The following is a 22,118-nucleotide window of genomic DNA, read 5'->3' as shown; positions in this document are numbered from 1 at the left end:
CAGTAGTTTCCATCCATTTTCTTGCAAAAGTAGGATTAGTGGGTAAAACTAGGGTTTGCTAGGGTTTGTGTTTCCTTTCAGCTTTCATCTTCTTTCTGCAAGTAGATTAGCCCCTTTTGAGTTAGCTTTCTTCCATCACAGTTAAAACATTCTTCTGAGAACTCATAGAATTTGGCTTAAAATCCTAGCGAACTTGTGCCAGCTGATCAAGTGACAACGTGCAGTAAGAGCTAGTACTTGTGCATATAGCACCATCGCTTCCAAGTTTGTTACAAACTACCGAGTTGATAAAAGTAAAGTAGGGAGTCGCATGAGTTGCAGCATCATTGCTACAATACTGGATCTCACCAATGGCCATGTTAGCTCTGGTCATGGACTGTTTCCCTCTTTGAGGGTTTTAACCACGTCAACAATACCGGTGTATTGATCAGTGATCTGTTTGTGAGCAGTGTCCTCTATTGTTCTGTCTAAGGAACTTACCCTGTAAATTCTTACACACAAAGTTGTGAACATGTTCAGGATAGCATGCTCCTTCTATAGGGTCTAGCGGCACAATAACCCTGAGCGCCTTTCTCTCAAATGTCATCTTCTGCTATGTTTTATTAATCGCCACATCCATATCAAAGGTCCAATTGATTCCGAGTAGTGCAGGATACAGATTATTGTCGTCTACTATTTCTATTACTTCAAAATCATCTAGTGCACTTTCTCCCTCAATGTCTATTGTCACACGATATAAGTGCCCTATCAGAATAATATTCTGTTGATTGGCCATGTGTAGTTGTATAGGAAATGATTACAGCTCAGGTCTCTCCATCCTTTCCCATGTTTGCCTCGGTAGCACATTCACATCAAAACCCAAATCCAAGATGACTTGGTCCATTTCATATTATCCTATCTGTGTGGTTAGCCTCATCTCACACTGTGTCCTCTTCTTCTGCTTACCAAGTTTCCTCACAGCACGCTATTCTGAAGGAACCTTAATCTTATCCCCACACTTGTCGACTAGTACTTGGAGCCATTCTACTACCTTCTTATCACACAATAACTTCATACTACTCTTTAGGAAAGTAGCTAACATCGATGGATCCACATCTTGTACTTCATTGTCCCCAACTGATTTCTCTTGACTCCCAGACGTAGAAGCTTCAACAAGATTCTTTTTAGACTCCATAAAAATTTCTTTAGCTCGGTGAAGGTCAGATCTAACTTCCTTTCTAGCAACCTTGCATATTGATCACTCGATATCTTACTATTTTTCCTTATCTTTGTCGGTGGCCATACCACTACACATTACTATATTAATAATGTGATCTTCTTTGCGTAGTTCCACCCTCATCATCTGGATATTCTGTGTAGGTTTCTGGGGATGTGTATTCTTTTCTTTCATATTTTCTATAAGGATTGGGATATATTCGATCACATGGTCGAACTATCTGCAATATTGACATGATGGACGTGTAGGGTTCTAGAAGTTGCGCGCAAAATGTCCAGCTTCGCCAAAATTATAACAAATAACTTGTCTATGACCTCTGCCATCCCCTCCTCCTCTTCCTCGTCCATGACCTTGGAATCCTCCACACACTACACCCACGCCCTGATCTTGAGGCTGAGTTTCTATCCTTATTTGGTAGGAAAGGGTCTGATCCATCATGATTTCATAACTTTGATAATCGTACTCATCATGGCCTACAGACTTGCAGAAATTACAAAACAACTATTGAGGGGTTTGTACAAACTTCTGTAGAAGATGACAATTTTTTGTCACGTGCTTTCTTATAACTTGACATATAGCACACCATGGCACTACTCCTATGCCTGGCCCAGCAACATTGTCTGCTTTCAAGGGAATAGGCCCTCCCCCAATCAGATAATTTTGATAAACCGGGAAATGGTCCTTATCGTGCCCATGGCCCTTGCATTTCAAGCACTAAACTTCAACGCACACCTCAGGTTGCGATTCCTTTCCTTTCTTCAGGCTCTTCAACTCCAAGTGTAGGCTTTCCAGCTAAGAGTAAATATGTTGTACTCTAATGTTTATATATTGTATTGGTGAGGCTTCGAACCTCATCGTGATTTCTATAACCGCTGCTTGGGTGGATATCTTCTACTGCGACATTGACAATCTTAGGTGTGATAAGAGCGATACAATATACCAGTCCCAAAGCTGGGAATATGTAATCACCATATTGTCTTGCCTGATCAGGAATTTCAACCTCTAATAAATATCCCAGGATGACTCAGTTACATCTTGTAGAATTTATTTGAACTCAGTTGCCGACTGCAACTCTGACTTAGGCTTTCTAAACTCTTTATTCAGGGTCTGCTAGGTTTCTTCCAATGTCGCATTGGGGTTATCAGCGCAGTACTTGATGTACCATGTTAATGCTCAGTCTTGTAAGGCTGTGACCAACTTCACTTTCTTGATGTTATCATTCATAATATGTTTTGCTATCCACAAAGTGCCTTCAATGAATTGGAACTATTCAGGATCTTCACTCCCTACGCATTTAAAAATTGGCATCTTCATTGAGTTCGCTATGTTGAAGGGATGTACCATGCTAATGCTCGGTCTTGTAAGGCTGTGACCAACTTCACTTTCTTGATGTTATCATTCGTAATATGTTTTGCTATCCACACAGTGCCTTCAATGAATTGGAATTGTTCAGGATCTTCACTCCCTACCCATTTAAAAATTGGCATCTTCATTGAGTTCGCTATGTTGAAGGGCAGAGGTGGAGGTGGAGGTGGAGGTGGAGGTGAAGGTGTCGGTGTAAGCAGTGGATTTGGAGGTGGAGGTGGAGTGGATGGACGAGGTAATGACATCAAGGTAATGACATAACCCATTTTTCACATAACATCATCTTAATCCAAGTTTTCAAAGATCATAAATACTTAACTTGCGATCCCTTGAAAAGCTTGCACTCTGCTTCAGTGTAACTAACAGTTGTATCGATCACAAATTCAGTCACGAATTCTCCAAGTATTTGGTCAATGTAGTGATCAACGACCCGCATGATGTTGTTTTCAGAAGATTCTAAGCACCTCACCAGCTCTGGAGTCCCCACAATAGGGTCATCAAGTCTCCACGTACCCTGACTATTTGCCAATCTAGATAGCCACTTGTGCAGTTCGCTAGGGAGGAAACATAAAAAGTTCTTGTTTTGTCTAAGTATAGGTATCTACTCAACCAATGCTCCTTGGATAACCATGAATTTATATTCTCATGAGTTGCAAATGCGCGTTCCTTTCGATCGAGCCATTTCTCAATTTTCTTCTTGGTAGGGAACCACTTATTCGACATCACACATTCCTAAGATTGATCCCAGTCTCAGAAGATATATATATATATATATATATATATATATATATATATATATATATATATATAGATAGATAGATAGATAGATAGATATATAGATAGATAGATAGATATATATATATATATATATATATATATATTGGATTAAGGGGGCTTGACCCAGGTTTAGAGTTATTCACTCCAACCAACAAAACCCTAATTATTTTCCCTTTCGAAAAAAACCTGCATAGCGTCGGCTGCAGTCTCACCTGAAGTAGTATTGGGGGATGCTAGAACCAAGTTTCTGCATCCAGAGGCCTATGTGATAGTTTTTTGAAGGTTCTTGAGCTTAGATCTACCTTCATGTAGATCTATTCCTTCTAACTGTCAACTACTGCAACTCTATCTAAATGAACTTCACATCTTCGTGAAGGTAAAAGATCATACATAGCTTTAATAAAAGATACAAATTCACTACTTCCATGCAATAAATCATACCCCTAGATTTGCCTTCATGCAAATCTACCCTTTTCTGAACAATTAACTACAACATATCTATTTAATAATTTGAAAGGGTAGTTAATTACCCTTATCATGCATAAATATTATAAATCCCATAGTTTCGCATAGTAAATACACTTTAATTCATAGGAAATAGATCATTGAGTGAAGATGCATAAACTTAAACAGAAATAAGAATGAGGCACAGATGCAATAGATTCGATCCAAAACAATCTTTATTAGATTTAACATTTAGTTACATACTCTTTCCACCCTGTGCACTCAGCTGTAGGGACCCGTGTAATCAATTGCAGACCTACCAAGGTCTCCACTCACTCAGCTGTAGGAACCTTCCCCTTTCGCTTAAGGATAAGAAACAAATTTTTCCTGCCTTAGCACCTTGCCCTTACAATGATTCTCTCTCAAAAGTTATATCTAAGACTCACTAAGACTCAACTATATATAGATTTTCGATTATAATACCATGGCCTGCGGCCCATGGGTGAGTCTCAAAACCGCCCTATCACCTACCCATACAAGGGACTAATGCCCCTTTAACTCTTACTTAGCTTCACACTCTGCTTCCTTATTTCATGGAGACTTTACATTATTTTACAAAAACTATTACAAAATTGTCAAAAATTTACCCTAGGTACCTTATCCCAACACCTCCTTAGGTGTAAAGTGCTTCCATTTCACTTTAACCCGAGTGATGACTTGATTACAGAGAAGGATATTTTTTCAATCTAAGATGTAAAGTGGCTCTGCGAGGAAATCTCCTCCTAGTTCCACCAGTACCAAATTCCAATCAATTATGTGATAATTATCATGTAAATATTTATTTAACAAAGACATATGAGAAACATTGTCTACTTTAATATGGTTTGGAAATGCAAGTTGATATGCTACTAGTCCAACTCTATCTAAAATCTCAAATGACCCACAAAATCTTGGTGCTAGTTTTGTACAAGTTCTAGTTCTTAAGGTACTTTTTCTTGTTTTCACCCTTAAATAATCATTGTCTGCAATATTGAAATCCTTGTGAGCTCTCCTCTTATAGGCATAATGTTTTTGCATGTGATGTACAATTTTTATGGTTTGTCCCAATTTTTGCACCACTTGTTACATTCATGCAATGCCTCTGGCCCAATATTAGCCTGTCTTTGAGCTCACTCGATCTGAGAGGTGTGTGGCATTTTCTTCCATACAAAGCTTTGACGATTGAGTCTTGGTAACAATTGTTGTAAGAAAATTCTTCCAAGTGCAGAAAATCCTCCCACTTAGTAGATTTGTTCATGACATGCATCCTTAGCATCTCTTCCAAAATATGATTAGTTCTCTTTGTCTTCCCATTAGTTTTGGGGTGGTATGTAGTGCTAAATTTTAGTTGTGTCCCCATGCCTCTAAATAAGGCTCTCCAAAATTTTGAAGTGAATTTGATATCCCTGTGAGACACTATCACCTTTGGTACTTCATGTAATAAAAAAATCTCTTTCATAAAAAAATTGGTATTCAACGTTACTCCATAAGTACGCTATACTGGTATGAGATGTGTTCCCTTGCTTAAAGTATCCACCACCACCATAATGGAAACATGTTGTCATTTAGTATTTGGTAGTCCCATAATAAAATCCACTAAAATTACTTCCCATTTCCATTCAGGAATGGGCAGTGGATTTAACAATCCAACAGGGTGTTGGTGCTCCACCTTTACTTGCTCACATTGAAAACATTTTCATAAGTATTCTGCCACTTCCTTCCTCATGCCCACCCATAAAAATTATTTTCTTAATCTTGTTATCATATTTTGATACCCAGGATGTATCGCATGTCATTTCTTATGATATTCACTTAATATTAAATTCTTTAAAGAACTCACATTGGGGATATACAATCTCTTTGTGTAGATTAAAAAATTTTCAGAGCTTTCTAGAAATTCTGGAATTTTTGTTTACTGCAATTTATGTTGAACTTCCAAGTACTTGTGGCCTTTCAAAATGGAATTTTTAATCTTCTCTACAAAATCTTGTCTAATACTGCTAATGGATACACCCATTATGACACATGCATGACTTCTTAATGCATCTATAATTTTATTTTATTTTCTTTTTATTTGTTTAATGTCAAACTCGAATTAACTAAGAAAAGCTAGCCACCTAGATTGTTTAGCATTAAGATATGGTTGGATGAAAAAATACTTCAGGCTCATAAGATTTGTTACCAAAGTAATTTTTTTCCCAATAGGTAGTGCCTCCACAACTTTAAAGTATACATTACAACAACCAACTCCAAATCATATACCACATAATTCTTTTAATGTATTTTGAGCTTATTGGACTCATAAGCTACTAGTGATTTTTCCTGCATCAAAACCCCCCTAACCCTTCCAAACAAGCATCCATGAAAACAGTAAATTCTTTATTTGGATCTTCAATCTATAAAATAGGAAACATTGTAAGTAAGTGTTCCAATTTGTCAAAGATTTCCTTACATTTGTTTGTCCATTCAAATGTTATTCCCTTATTTTGTAAGGATGTAATAGGGTAGTCGATTCTAGAGTATCCTTCTTTAAATCTTTGGTAATATCATTTGATTCCCATGAATGAGTGGACAACTGACACATCCTTAGGTATGGGCCAATTCAAAATAGCCCTAACCTTCTTAGGGTCAACAAATAGTCCATATTTTGAAATAACGTGACCCAAATATTGTATTATGTCCTTATAAAACTCACATTTTCTAAGTTTAGCATATAGCTAATTTTCCCTTAAAGCTTGCAGCACTAATCGAAGATGTTCCCTGTGTTCTTAATTCTTGGAATACAATAAAATTTCAGCTATAAATACCAGTACAAATTTATCAAGGTATTTGTTAAGGACACTATGCATTAAACAAATAGAGGTTGCTGGTGCATTAGTATGACCAAATGGTAACACTACAAATTCATAGTGACCATATCTGGTCCAAAAATCTATCTTATGAATGTTTGCATCCTTTATTCTCAACTGGTGATACCTGATCCTTAAATCATTTTTTGAAAATATGGTTTCCCCCCTCACTTGATCGAACATATCATCGATGTGGGGTAGTGGGTATTTATTTTTGATTGTTAACTTATTTAATTTTTAATCGATGCACATTCTTAAGGTGCCATATTTTTTCTTAAAAAATAACAGAGGATCCCACCATGGTGAGACATTGGGTCTAATGTAGCCCTTATCTAGTAATTCTTGCAACTACATCTTCAATTCTAATAACTCTGATATACTCATTCTATAAGGAGCTCTAGATGCTGGGGCTGCACCTAGAAATAGCTTAATGGAAAAATCTATGTCTCTGTGGGGAGATAAGCCTAATATTTCTTTTGGAAAAACATCTCGAAATTCCTTAATGATTGGCAGTGTCTCTAAATTTTTCTTTTTTGTTTGTTGTTCATTCGTTTCCACATGGACAATATATAACATACAACCTTTTATTGCATTGTTTTTCAGCTGTAAAGTTGATATTTGTCTAACTGATATGTATTTCAGTATGCCTTTAATTAACTGGGTTTTTCCATCTTGACTCACACAACTTATTGTTTTCTCTAAAAAGTTTATAACAACTGCATGTTTATCCAACTAGTCCATGCTTATTAATACATCATAGGACCCTAGAGGAAGGATATTTAAATTTAATTTTGTGGAACAACAATTTAAGTTGATGGGAAACTGTCTTACTTGGATCATTACCTTTCCTTTTGTGCTGATTGCTAACTATACCAACCATGAAATTTTAAACCTTTCATGTTTTAATTCAATTTTTTCAATAATATGGGGACTAATGTAACTTAAAGTAGTCCCTATATATAAAAAAAGAAGTAAATTGGTTTAAAATGATATGTTCAATCTCAATCATTGTAGATTGATGCTCAACCTAATTGTACTCCAGCACAACACTTATCCTAAGAATATTTCTCACAACATCATTCGCAGTTGTCACTTTGTGCACAACTTGAATATTCTGAATGGGTATAGGATTGTGTGGGTAGTCTCTTAACAGATGTGTTTCACCACACCCCCAACACTTCAATGGTTCTCTCTCCTTGACCCCACTAGTCTTTTTATTGTTCACGTCCATGGGTTTATAACTAGTTTGAGGTTTTGTTGACTCATTTAAATTTCCCTTGTTGAACTTCTTACGCTAACGGTCCTTCCCAAAATTATTAAGATAATCATGTTTCTGTATTTTTGAGCCCATTATAGTTTTGTTTCTATCCTTACCTTACCATGATTTTAAGCTTTCACCCCTATTATTGAACTACTAATAACACAATCTTGCTTTCCTTATAGCCTCATCAATTGTCTTAGGATTGTTGAACTCAATCCCTTCTTTGTAAGGGGTTGGTAGGCAGTTCAAGAATCATTGTACCTTGGATTTCTCCTCTTTAATATAAGGGACATACCACATAAAATTGGTAAATTTAGCCACAAACTCATCCATTGTTAACTAGCCTACCCTTAATTCATGAAAATACTTAGCTTTATCATTATAATATCGTTCATTCAAATATCGCGGCTTGAAGTGTCTTTGGAATTCCTCCCAAGACACTATCTTCTCCTCCAAGGTATGTACTATTTTGGCCTCTTCCCACAAGAGAGCATCTTTCCCTTGCAGCTGGTAAATGACCAATATGGATTTTAAATTACTCTCATACTCATACACTTGGAAATACTTGGTCATGTTGAGGAGCCAAGCCTTTGCATCCTCTTCCTTCTCCCCATCAAGAGTAGGGGATTTATTTTCTGAATCTCCCCTTGTAGTTCCACATTCTTCTTCCTTTTCTTGTTTCTTGGATAATTCCTATCTAAATCACCTTTGATTTCATACTTCTCTAATTCCATCTCCACACTCTTCGTTTTTTTATGCTTATTGCTTTATTATTCTATGACTAGACATTTTGGTCAACTCTCTTATCATTCTTTCTTGTTCCTCAATAACTTTTACCATGTCTTGTTTGTTGCTTCTAAGGTGAGCCAATTCTTGTTGTAAATTTTTTATAATATCCATAAGCTAGGTTGTTGATGGGATACTTCTAATTCCTAACTCTATATATAACTCATCTCCTTCTGCTACAAGCGGAGGGGAATCCTATTCCATTTCTTGATGGTTTACTTCAATTGAATACCTTATAGTTAACACAAATGGATATTAGCACATCAATATTTAATTCAACCTTTCAGTTCTACACATCTCCAGTTATTACTATGGTGGTTCCTTTGAGACCCAATTTTAAAACTCGTGCTCTAATACCATTTATCACATGCCACGCTCATTAATTTTTTTTTTAATAAAATATTGGATGATACATACATGAACCTTGTCTCATTGTCACTACCTTAATATATGATTTGCTCTTGTACTTTATCCTATCTTCAAATATTCACTTATCACTTTGAGTACCATGAAATGAAATAACTTACCTTAATTCCTAATTTAGGTTATTAAGGCCCTAAGGCACTCTTAAGATATGTATGTTTAATATACACCTTGTCCTTCATTAGACACTAATAACAAAAATCGACACCACCTTAATCGTGTGTTCTATGGCACTAAGGTGTGAATTAATCCGATTACGCGAGGGCGGTTAGAAATTTATTATGCCATTGGAAAAATAAGTTAAGGTCGTTGAGAAAAATGTTTATCTCACCAAGTTACAAGGGTCTGCATGAAAGCGATGGTTGCAATATTATTTTTGAGGAAATAAAAACTTAAGACCTTAATTCATGGTGCATATGGTATAGTTCCCGTTCTCGAGATGAGACTTGGAACCCACTCATACGAGGTCATTCCCATTATCACGTGATCACACTTTCCTTTTCATGTGGTCCTCATTCGACAGTAGACGTGAGCAGTTTCAAATCCAACGACTGAACCCTCCCTTGTGATTTCTTCAAACCCTAACTTGGATTGATGTCATACTCTACCCGTATCACCTTTCCATTTTTGTAATGTGTCACTGCGATAGGTAGACGGTTTATCCATCTGAGGAGAGGTTAATGGTGCTCCACTGCAAATCTCCTAAATGCAGCAACTCTACGACAACAGTGGCCACAACACCCACTTGGCTCACGTTATCACTCAGGTATTTTTGGAAATTATTTTTTTTGTTTCGTTTTTGTGCCTCCTTCCGAGATATATAGATAAACCATATATCTAAAATGATTTATCACTCAACTCATGGTTGGCTAGTCTAACAAATGTTCAATTTTCTTCCTCACTAGATTTCCAGTTGTGACCTATTTCCGACCTTGGTAGAAATGTTGTTGTCATACTAGACATCCTGAAGCTCACGGATCTGGGTTCCCATGGTAGAACTGTTTTCTCTGGTTTTATTTGTAACTGAAAGGAAACCCACATCCCATGGAGTTCCATTATGAGTTTGCTATTTATTCCTATTTTCTACAGGAACCCATGAAAGCACGTGTCTTTGAGGCATTTTCCCTTATTAAATTTGTTAGGTAAATTGTCATTTCTTGTTTTGTTTATTCATCTTTATGTCGCTCAATTCAAATGATTTTCATCACTAATATTCCTAAATGATCCGAGCTCATGATTACGCTTCCTACGTAGGGGAATAGGTGCAAGAGCCATCGAATCAACATGATGCCTTCAAGGAGAATTTCTAGATTTCCACTGGGGTTCGGAGCTTTTCCTATCAGTTACTATATTTTTATTTCGCTACACTCGAAATTTGATTATCGTACTTGAGCATGCAACAATTAAAGTGATCGTTCTATTTTGTCTTCCTTTTTTGGTTTCAGGCTTCAAGGGAGTTTTAGAATGGCTTCCTTCCAGGTAAGAAGTGATATGTATATATTTTAATCTATATGAGTGATATCGCCTAATTTCTCTCTTTTCCCACATCTGAGTTTATTTGTTACTACTTTTTATCTTTTAATCTATCCCGTCATTTCTTTCAGGTATGCTTGCTACCAGATTTCGTCGCCTTTTAATGGAACTTTTATTTTATCCATGTCCGATCAATCATCTTTTCAGGCCAGAAATTTGTGGTTTGGGCTTCCTTATTTTCTTCCTACGGTGTTTGAGTCACCTAATTTTCCTCTAAGCTCTGTAAACCATATAGATAATTTTTAAAAATTTTCTCAGCATGGATGTTGCCATGGTTCTGGTTGATAAGGTCTTGGAACTCCATGTAGAGTAACGACCGTCACAGGTCTAGTCTTCGGTCTTCTATTTATGTAACTTAAGGAATCATTGGAATTGATAAATTTATATATACCACAATTTTTTGTAAAAATGTTTAATTAGTGTATTTGCATGAAGAATCTTCAAGTCACTCCATCCGATGACTTGTTAGTTTTATGTGTGCGCTAAACTCTATCTCTTGTAAACAATGTTTTCGTTATATAATTTAAATCGGTAATTGTTTTATGTTGTATCAATTAGTTATAATTAATTTAAAATATATTCTTTTTATTTCACTGCATTCATCCTATGGAATTGCATATTGTCTCCACATGGTTTTACTGGGCAGAAATACCATATCACATGCATTTATATTGGGGGATATATGTTGAGTACAAAATGACAGAATGTATTGAATATATAATAAGGGATAAAGGGTTTATATATTGGCCACTATAAAAAAAAATGGAGCTGAAAGTTAATGAAATCATATAAATACAAAAATCTAGTGAAAGAAGGGGTTTTCTAAATTGGGAAGGTGTATTCCGTTCTTATTGGTATGGTGTTAAATAATTGATTTTTAGAGGTATTTTCCAATATCTAGTCAAATTATGAGTATTGCTTAGTATTCCACGAAGGCACATGGTATCTAAGAGATTCATTGATTGAAGCCCTGAGTGAGTGGCCTTGTTTAATTTGTGTAATTTAGTTAAATTTTCTAAATTTTTGGCCCTTAAATGATATGTGGAATTTACTTTTATTTTTTATTCAACACTTCATTATTCCTAGATATAATGTAATCCCTTCGAGGAATTCATCTTACTCTTTCTATTTGATTCTTGTTGGATATTAGTTTTTTTATGGTGAGTATAAGGTTTCTCCACTTATAGGAATTTTTTTAGTTAATAATTTATGTGGTTTCCCTACTGGGAATTCTTAGTTATGAGAAACCACCACCTTGGATGATACAAATGAAAAAACCTCCTTTCTATATACAGGAGTCTAAGGGGTCACTATATAATCAAAGTCAACATAAAAATAATAATATAAGAGCACGACAATAACAATAGTGGGCTTCTATGGGGCACATTAATAACAATATGGGGACAATAGGGGCACAACAATAACAATAATGGCTACAACGAAAATAGTAATGGGGTAATCACTAGTATTATAGGGGCATAATATAACACCAAAGATGGAACCTCATCTGAGCATGATGATGAGGAAACTGTGCGTTGGATAGAAAGGAAAATAAATGGAAAGGGAATAAATCCCAATCCAAAGTGGATTTGAGGAAGTGTGAAAAAAAAAGAACTTATCGAGATTAACTATTTTCACTGTCATGAGCTTGGACACTATGCAACAAAGTGTCCACACAAGAAGGACAACAAGAATTCCTGAGGGGTAAATATCTTGCCTCAAAATTTGAGTTGGATTTCACCCTCATTTCATGCATGGTGACATGGATGATGGATAGTGTGTGGTATCTGGATAGTGGAGCCTCATTCCATATGACTAACAATAAATATTTTTTTTGTGAATTAGAGGAGAGGGACCTCCAAATTCACATCGAGATGGGAGATGATGGAAGGCATACCACAACCAGTATTGGTAAAGTTACTTTTCATAGGGAGTATGATTCTCCTCTCACATTAAAAGATGTCAGGTATGTTCCAGATCTCAAGAAGAATTTAGTTTCAGTTGCTATGTTGGAAGACTGTGGCTATGATGTGATATTTAGAAAAGGAAAGGGTTTCCTTCATCACATAGCCACAAGAAAAATGAAATGGATCATGGTTCGGGTGAAGAACCTCTACAAATTGGATGTAGAATAATCTTCACCATGGAGCTTTGAAGATCATGGAACATATTTCTACAATAGTTCCCAAGGGTGCACTAGAGCGGCGAGATATATGTTAAGGGTGTACATTGGGGAAGTAAATGAGTTTCACCTTTCATGATAAGCATAGTTGAGCGCAAACAATCCCTGAAAGCGTTCACTCATATGTGTGTGGATGGTTCTTGATAGCCTCCATGACCAAACATAGGTATTATGTGATATTTGTAGATGATTTCTCGTGCAAGTGTTGGAATTCTTCATGTAGAAGAAATATCAAACATTCTCTAAATTTTGTGAATTTAAAACACTTGTTGAGAAAGACACTGCTGTAAAGTGAAGGCTCTGAGGAGCAATAACAATGGAGAATATGTGCCAAATGAATTCAAGAACTTTTGTTCAACAAAACACATTCACTGGGAGTTAAGAGCACCCCATAACCCACAATAGAATGAGGTAGCTGAGAGGAAGAAAATAAGTATTGTGGGAGTTTCACAAGAGATGCTACATGATTAAGGCCTACTCTTGCACTTGTCAGATGAAGCGTATATATATATATATATATATATATATATATATATATATATATATATATATATATATATAACATGAGTCCTCATTGGATTCACAGGATGAGTACACTGCAATAAGCCTTTACAGGGAAGAAACTAGACGTGTCATAGTTCAGGACCTTTGGTTCATCAGTTTACTGTCATGTTTCTAAGGATGCAAGGAAAAATCTACATCTGACAGCTAAGATGGGCATATTTTTTGGGTACATTGATACACCTCACAACTATCAGGTGTACCTCCCATCTCATAGGATGATAATTATTCATAGAGATGTGAAGTTTGATGAAGAGAAGGCCATGAGATATTCCCTTGAGAGGGAGATTTAGTTACATGTAAATGAGGAACTTTTAGCTCCAAAGGAAGAACCTTAAGATGATGTGGAGTAGCCACATGCAGAGGAGCAAAGAATGGAAGAACCAAGTCATGCAAGGGCATCCATAGATTGAAGGAAGTGCACCAAAGAAGCTAACATATTGATGCACAATGCTAGGGAGAATGTCGGAGTACCCAAATCATAACACAGTAAGAGGAGGTCAACAAATTAGTACACTAGCCACATTATTTTGATGAGAAAGAGTGTATATACTGAGCCATCCTAATTTTAGGAAGAAGTGCAACAACTGGTATGGGTTTATGCCATGGTAGAGGAGTATGACTCCATTATAAGAAACAATGCTTGGGAAGTTGTCCCAAGGCCAAATGACAAGTCAGTGGTGGGTTATAGGTGGATCTACAAGGTGAACCAAGCAGTGGATTGTAGTATCAAAAAACAAAAGGGAAAATTTATGGCCAAGGGGTTCTCTAAGTTGGAGAGAATTGATTATGAGGAGACCTTTACTCCAACAGCAAGGTACTCTTCAATCATATCTATTCTAGAAATTTCAATGCAAATGGGATGGAAGATACATCAGATGGATGTGAGGAAAACCTTCCTCAATGGAGTGATTGAGGAAGAGGTGTACATAGAGCAGCCAGAAGTATTTGAGACCTTCAACATAGAGTCACATGTGTGCAAACTCAAGCGAGTGATGTATGGATTAAAACAAGCACCTTGTGATTGGTACACTAAGATCGATAGCTATTTCACTAGATTTGGCTTCATCAAAAGTGAAGCAGATGTAAACCTTCACCATATTGTAGCTGAAGGTAAATTATTGGTTATAGTATTATATGTCGATGATTTAATTCTAACGGGTGATGAGAAGCTCGTTAAATATTGCAAAGAGGATATTGCAAGAGAATTTGGCATTATTTCCTTGGTATGAAAGTATGGCAAGGAGATGGGGAACTACTTATCTTACAGGGAAAGTATGCTAACAAGATACTGAAGAAGTTCCATATGGAGAGAAACAAATACATGCAAACTTCTCTAGTAGGGAATTCAAGGAAGGAATATGCTACTTCAGGTGAAGTATTGGAGGTTACTATTTACATGAAACTCATGGGTTCACTCATGTACTTGGTGAAAACACGAATGGGCATGTGTTTTGCAATTAACCAACTTAGTCAAGCAATGGTTAAGGCAACCAAACTCTATTGGAAGACAATTAAACATGTGTTGAGATACTTCAAAGGCACCACTCAATTTGGTCTTTGGTACAAACCGGAAAAGGTAGTGAAGATGTAAGGCATCACAGTTGCAAATTGTGTAGGGAGTCTATGAGACAACAAGAGCACATCACGGGGAATCTTCAATATTTGTTTAGTAGTAGTTTCTTGGTGAAACAGGAAGCACAGATCAGTGAAACTCAGTTCAATAGAAGTAGAGTACATGGATGCTAGTCAAATAGCCTATGAAGTTATCTCGATGACAAAGATCCTTGTTAGGTTATTTGGTCAGTGGATGGATCTTATAGTGATCTACTGTGGCAATCAGAGTTGTATCAAACTCTCTGAGAATTCACTTTTTCATGATCGGTCCAAGCATATCAACATTTGATATCACCATCTCAAAGATTGTGTGTAGAGGAGAATCATGTTGCTTGAGTACATTCCTACAGAGGAACAAGATGTAAACATCTTGACTGAGGCACTGTTAAGAGGGAAATTCATGTTCCATACAGGCATTATTGGGGTATTTGATAATCCTTTTTATTGTTGAGAAGGAGTGTTGAAAATGCAACAAGAAAAATCCTAATTTAATTTTCCCTTGAATTAAATGAGGAGAAAAATTATAGTTCCACATCACAAGACAAGTTGTATGAGTTAATTAAGTTAATTTGACTTAGTTGGCTCAGTTAATTCGAGTTGAGGGTCTAACTTGAGTTATGTAAAGTGTCTCCTACTTTATAGGAGCCATGGTTGAGTTTATTTTGAGTTTGAATTAATAATTTAGTTCAACTAACTTAAATTTAGTAAAAATAGTTCCAACTAATGGAGGAACTAGTAGGAGTTCTAATAATGGGGTGCTACTTCATGTGTTCAACGAGTTAATTGATGATTCAACCATAAATAACTCATGCATGTGAGATCTGAGACTTACCCAGTTGAGATTCGAGTCCAAGGGAAGTGCACTATCAATTATATAATCATTGAAATTGTATAGGTGGTACATGTAGTCATAGGAAGCCCTATTATGGATTCCACAATTCCAATTGAGGAATTTCCCTAATTAATAGGGGATAATTCCCAAAGAAACAACACAAGGAAATAGGGGCTTGGGCAAGCAACAAATTGGTTAACTATTGGCCTAGGGTTGTCTTGGAATCTATGACATAGATAGAGATAGTGCAAAGGTTGCTTGGGCTTGAGAACATGCAAGTACATGCAAGAAATAATTTTCTAAACCAACAAAAGGAGAAAAGAAGTCAAATTATACAAGAAGAATATAACATATGTGGAAGAGGAATTTTATGAATAAAGATGACTTTTGTGTGCTACTACAAGCACCCAAAATATTGTGAAAAATTCAGGGCCCAAAATTTCACGAAGTTGATCAGTTTGACCTACGTTGACTTTTGATTTTGGAAGTGACTTGGAGGAGGAATGGACATGAAGTTTTGGTAGTAGTTTAAGGTCTTGGTAGTTTAACCTATTTGAATCATCAATCAAGAACATGCAAGAAGTAATTTTCTAAACCAACAAAAAGAGAAAATAAGTCAAATTATACAAGAAGAATATCTCATGTGTGGAAGAGGAATTTTATGAATGAGGATGAGTTTTCTATGCTACTACAAGCCCAAAATTTCAGGGCCCAGAATGTTGTGAAATTTTCAGGGGCTAAAGTTTTAGGAAGCTAATTAGTTTGACCTATGTTGACTTTAATTTTGAAGTGACTTGGAGGAGGGATGGACTTGAAGCTTTGATCATAGTTTTGGGTCTTACTACTGGTCTTGGATATGTCACTTTGATCTGATTCTATAAGAGAAAGAGTGTTGTTGGCTTTCCCCCTTGTGAGGTTTTACCCTCACTTGGAGCCTAATTTGTGGTGTCTCTTGCCTCTTTTGCATTATGTTTTATCTATTTTTTCGATGTGCACTTTAGAACTCTTTTTGTAATAGACTAATGTCCCTCACAAGAATTTTTCATAAACTTGGAGACTATTCCAACAACAAACGAAATGTTTGGTTTGGTAGTGGTGAGGTAGTTCAGACTTCCTACAATTTGTCTATACATTGTTGCATCTTCAAATATTTTTCCTTCAGTGGATGTGAGCTTCAAGTTTTTTTCCAATGGAGTAGACAACAAGTTGCACACAACCATGCCAAACTTGTTCAACATATCTCCAAAGTACTTCTTCTAAGATAGGAATATAAACTTTAGATGTTGAGTTACTTCAATACCAAGATAGTAGTGAACATACCGCAAGTCTGTCATTTCAAAACGTTTACTCAATTCCTTCTTTATGGATGCAATATACCTCTCATTATTCCCTGTTATTAAATGATCATCTACCTACACCACAATATATACAACTATTTTTCCAACTTTCTTGACAAATGGAGTTGCATCATCAAGATCATAATGTTTGAAGTTGAGTTTTAGAAGATGCTTAGTTAACTTCTCATACCAAGATCACGGTTCTTGCTTGAGACCATACAAAGATTTTACAAGATTGAATATTTTTTGTTCTTGGCCCTTCAGAAAAAATCATATTGTCTCAAACATAAAAACATTTTCTTTCAGATCTCCATTCGAAAAAGCCATTTTTACATCCATTTCATGCAATTCCCAAGTGTTCTGAGTTGCGAAGAGAAAGAGTGTCTGAATTGTAGCCCATTTGTTTGTGGAGGAAAAATTCTCCTCATAGTCGACCCCTTCCTTCTCTGTAAAACCTTTTTCCACAAGCCTATCTTTGTGCTTATCAAGTGAACCATCAACTTTATACTTGTTCTTGTAGACCCACGTGTAGTCTATTAGTTTGGTTCCAGTAGAGGATCAACCAGCTTGTAAGTGTCGTTCTTTATCAAGGCCTAGTACTCTTTTTGCATCACCTCTTTCCATTCATCATGAGAAGTGGCTTATTTGAAGGGTTTTGGTTTAAAATTTGAAGATAAATTTAGTTCACAATCATAAGAAGCATCCATATCAATAGTTGAATCAGAATTGCCTACATCACCTCCATTTTTCCTAGTTGAACTTCTTGTTCCTATCTCTCTAACCTCATCAAGATGACCACTTTCAGGTGTCTTTGTCTGCCATTTGGGAGGACCTTTATGAGATGGCCCATGCTGTCAATTGACTTAGTTGGGGCTAAATCAAGATTAATTCTCCCAATTCTATCATTCACATCACTCGAAGTGTCATTAGTGGCTGGAGCTTCATGTGGGGGAGAGAGTGGTTTAGAAGAATATTCCACAACTTGATCCAGTATAGGAATCCCACCTTCAAGATTTGGAATCTCATTATCAAATTCTTGAAAAAACTTGGCATGTCCAAATCTATCGAAGCGATCAAGCTGCCACTCAACAACATGGTTAGCCGTAGAATATTCAAGAAATATCACATCTCTAGATACTACAAACTTGTTATTAACTTCATCATAGAGATTGTATGCTTTGGAGGCATTTGAATACCCCAAGAAGATACACTTATGACTCCTTGCACCAAGTTTGTTTCTTTGTTCCTTAGGTGTAAAGGCATAACATGTGGAACCAAAGACCCAGAGATGCTTTACCGAAGCAATGTGGCCATACAACATTTTATAAGGAGTCTTCTTTCTAATAGCCTTAGATGGACACCTATTATTTATATACACAACACATAGAACAACATCAACCCAAAACATCAATTTTACATTCTTGAAAAACATCATGGAACGTACCATATTTCCAACTGTCTTGTTCATTCTTTCAGCTACTTCATTCTTTTTGGGGTTATAAGGCACAATTGTTTAATGTTTAATACCATACTGGTGAAGATAGTTTTCAAATTCATTTGAAAAGTATTATTTTCCATTACCAATGTGAATAGAGCCAATATGAGATTTTTGCATCATTTTTAATTCATGCATGAAAGTTATTGAACATTTGAAAAGCATCATATTTTTTCTGCAATAAATAAACCGAATACATTCTAGTGTAGTCATCAATAAATGTCATCATATATTTATTTCCATTTGTAGAAGGAATAGGCAGCGAGCCACATAAGTGTGGATGAATTAGTTCAAGTTTTCTATGTGCTATGGAATGTGAATCATGAGAAGATTGTTTATTGTGGTTTCCTAAGATACAAGCATCACATTGCTTAAGTTTCCTAATAGTTGTAGGCAAACTAGTAACACCACTTTTCCTCAACATACGAAGGGTGTCATAATTCAAGTTTCCAAATATAGCATTCCATAAAAGACTTGATGGAAATATACCTTCATCATAACGAGAGTTGTATGAGACGTTATGTGCACGAGCAGAGGTTCCTTGAAGCTTCAAAAACATTTCTTCTTTTATCCCTATCATGGCAAGTGAGCGATTTAATGCTTTTCTAACCTCAACCTTTCCATAAAATGTATGAATGGAGTGTCCTTGCTTGTGCATGTGAACCAGAGACAGTAAGTTTCTCCTCGGCTCTAGGATATATAGAACATCATGCATAAGAAAGTCTAGAAGACTAGCCAGTTTGAGCCTAATTGTACCAAGCCCTCATGGCTTGAGTTTTGAATTATTTGTAAAGTATACCGGTCCATCAACATTGTCAGTAAATTCTTCAAAAAATATTTCCTAAAATTCGTGTGGAAAGATTCCCTTGAATCAAGCAACCAATTATTTTTCCAAGAAGTAAGTGAAGCATTAAATAAGTCTTTAGTTACTCCAATATTTCAATGTGCCAAAACATAATGAGAAGATTCAGGTGCTTTACCTTACCCTTTATCATTGGTGTTACCTCTGGCTTCATTTCTATCCTGCTCAACTCCATCCCAAGGAAACTTACATGTCGATGCTTCATGTGCATCTCTATTGAACCGTATGCAATGAAGATCAGACTTTTCTCCTTAGAACAGTTTGTCTCCTCTACCTCTAAAATTCCTTCTTCCTCTTCCTCTAGAAGAATCTGATGTAGGATTATTCTCTCTATGTGCAAGACACACAACTTCTTTGAAATACTGAGGAGTTGTCTTCTTCCAAAAATATTTCTTTCTCTTAGTAAACTTCTTCTCAAGGGAGTCAAAGGTAATCTCCTTGAGGTTTCCACTTGCTTGCAATGAATCAAGATAATTTAAACAAGTGGGATATAGTGCCTTGAGATAAGTTATGAGAGAAATGTCTATTTGAAAACCAATGGATTTTATCTCATGAATAATGGATATTACTTATGATGCTAAAGCAAGAGGGTCATCATTTTTGAATTCAAGACTAAACAATTTAATCATCAATTGGTGAACTTCAAGTTGAGGGTGTGAGTCATACAATTCCTTCAACTTTTGTAAGGCTTCAAAAGCATTTTTAAAAGGTGAAATATGGCGACTCAACTCTTCATTTATAGATGCTATAATCATGCCATAGGCCTTGTTGTTCTTATTTTCCTAGATGACAATCTCCTTATCTAATTTGGGCTTTGCAAGTTAATTATCTCCTTCTCCTACACAGACTCCTTTCCACAACTCATTGAAAATGAGAGTGTGTTTGATCTTCCTTGACCATTTAGGATAATTCTGTTTTCGTGAGAGAACTACTCCAACAATATATATCAATGAATGCATTTAAAATATGTATAACGTGTAAATAAAATGCACTCTCCTAGCAATATACTATAAAAAATTGCACTTCTGCTGGAGAAAAGATGCAGTTCAGGTGGCAAACTCTGTTTCACATTGGAAAAAAAAATGAGGAATGATATATCGGAGTTAATATTGGGGGAGGGATTATATGGGGGAGGTGTTGTATGGTGGAGGTGATATATGAGGGAGGTGGTATATGGCAAAGTTATATAACAAAGTTGTTATATATTATAATCATTGAGCCAACACAAGATAATATACATAATACCATTGAACATATTACCATCAACCATAATGATTGGAGATATGACCAGGCGAGAAGTTGTATGATGGTATAATGGTATAGCGATATATGGGGAGGTGATAGCAGCGAAGTCCAGGGAGCTTTTACCAGTGGATTCAACATATATAACATAATGATATGGTGGTATATCTCTTGTTGCACCACGAGATATACCAACAACAACGAAGTCGAATTGGTGGTGCGGGAGTATGACTGAAGTCCTATGAACTGTCGCGGTGATAGGAGCAATGTTCTTGCAGAGGAGAGAGGGGAGGACTGATTGGTCAACAACATATGGTGGTTTTAGCGTTATATGTTATAGTGAAGGCTATAAGGTGGTATAGTGTATGCAGTATATGATATGGTGGTATGATGGTTGATACCAGCTTCAATGGAGGGATTCAATGTAAGGATATCACAACAAGATTCAATGTGCACTACCAGATTGAGGTGATACCATTCAACATACCATGGCGCTAATTCCAGGCAACACAGGTGATATATTAAGTGAGATTCAGGGGTAGGTATGTAGTGGTATGTGTTCTTACATCGAAGTCAGTGTCATTCAACATATTATGGGTAGCGATGCCATTAAACGTGGACAATGTGGACAACATGGATGTGATATCATCATATAAAAAGATATATTACAACAGAGATATACGAAATAACTCGGAGAATAATACCATTCACGCAAAGGGGAGGGAGGAGGTAATCCACAGTGATAAAAATGCCATGAATTTCCACGCTCACCACTCCACAATAACTTCGTTCGAGGCAACAACTCGAGTCTTCAATACTAGGAATATAATGCACAAAATTTGGCACGGATATGTCAATGTGCAGAAATGCAGAACAGGGGCAAGAAGGAGTTACGAGGATAGGAAGGAAGCCAAAATTAGTGGTTGGGACTTGTGTTATGATACCATGTCAGGCTAGGAGGTAACTCCTCAAATGAATTGTGTTTTCCCTTTAAGGATGATCATATATATATACATGGAGGGAGAGACTCTTGGGCTTCATTTCTGAGTGTCTCTTCATATTCATGTTATCCTTATTTTCTATTTACACTATTTTACATATATTGATCCAATCCCAATGATTACGTGTGAATATTAATAAATGAAAAATATATGTAAATATTATTAAAGAGCTTATCAAAGGGGAACAAAAAGGGGAGGGGGAAGTGGACCATAAAGAAAACTAAAAGATTAGAGAGATGATTGAAAATAAGAATAATGAAACCAAGAGAGAGTAGGGAAAGAAAATGGTAAGGGAG

General features: G+C 36.2%; 1 protein-coding gene across 1 annotated transcript in view; it reads left to right on the top strand.

Annotated features, from left to right (window-relative positions):
* Nucleotides 1-2,719: 2,719 nt before the first annotated feature.
* The window catches only part of LOC149195419 (cytochrome P450 704C1-like), a 29,994-nt gene continuing 10,595 nt past the window's right edge, over nucleotides 2,720-22,118 (top strand). Inside the window, exons 1-2 of the mRNA XM_089407912.1 lie at nucleotides 2,720-2,816; nucleotides 12,539-12,659. Coding sequence (XP_089264038.1) covers nucleotides 2,720-2,816; nucleotides 12,539-12,659 — 218 coding nt within the window. The remainder of the gene's footprint in view (nucleotides 2,817-12,538; nucleotides 12,660-22,118) is intronic.

This window comes from Pinus tabuliformis, chromosome 2_2 (assembly GCF_031772625.1).
Source record: "Pinus tabuliformis cultivar Carrire ecotype Pingquan chromosome 2_2, CPIR1, whole genome shotgun sequence".
Lineage (NCBI taxonomy): Eukaryota > Viridiplantae > Streptophyta > Pinopsida > Pinales > Pinaceae > Pinus > Pinus tabuliformis.
Note: the sequence above shows the minus strand (reverse complement) of the source record. Positions and strands in the feature narration are given on the sequence as shown.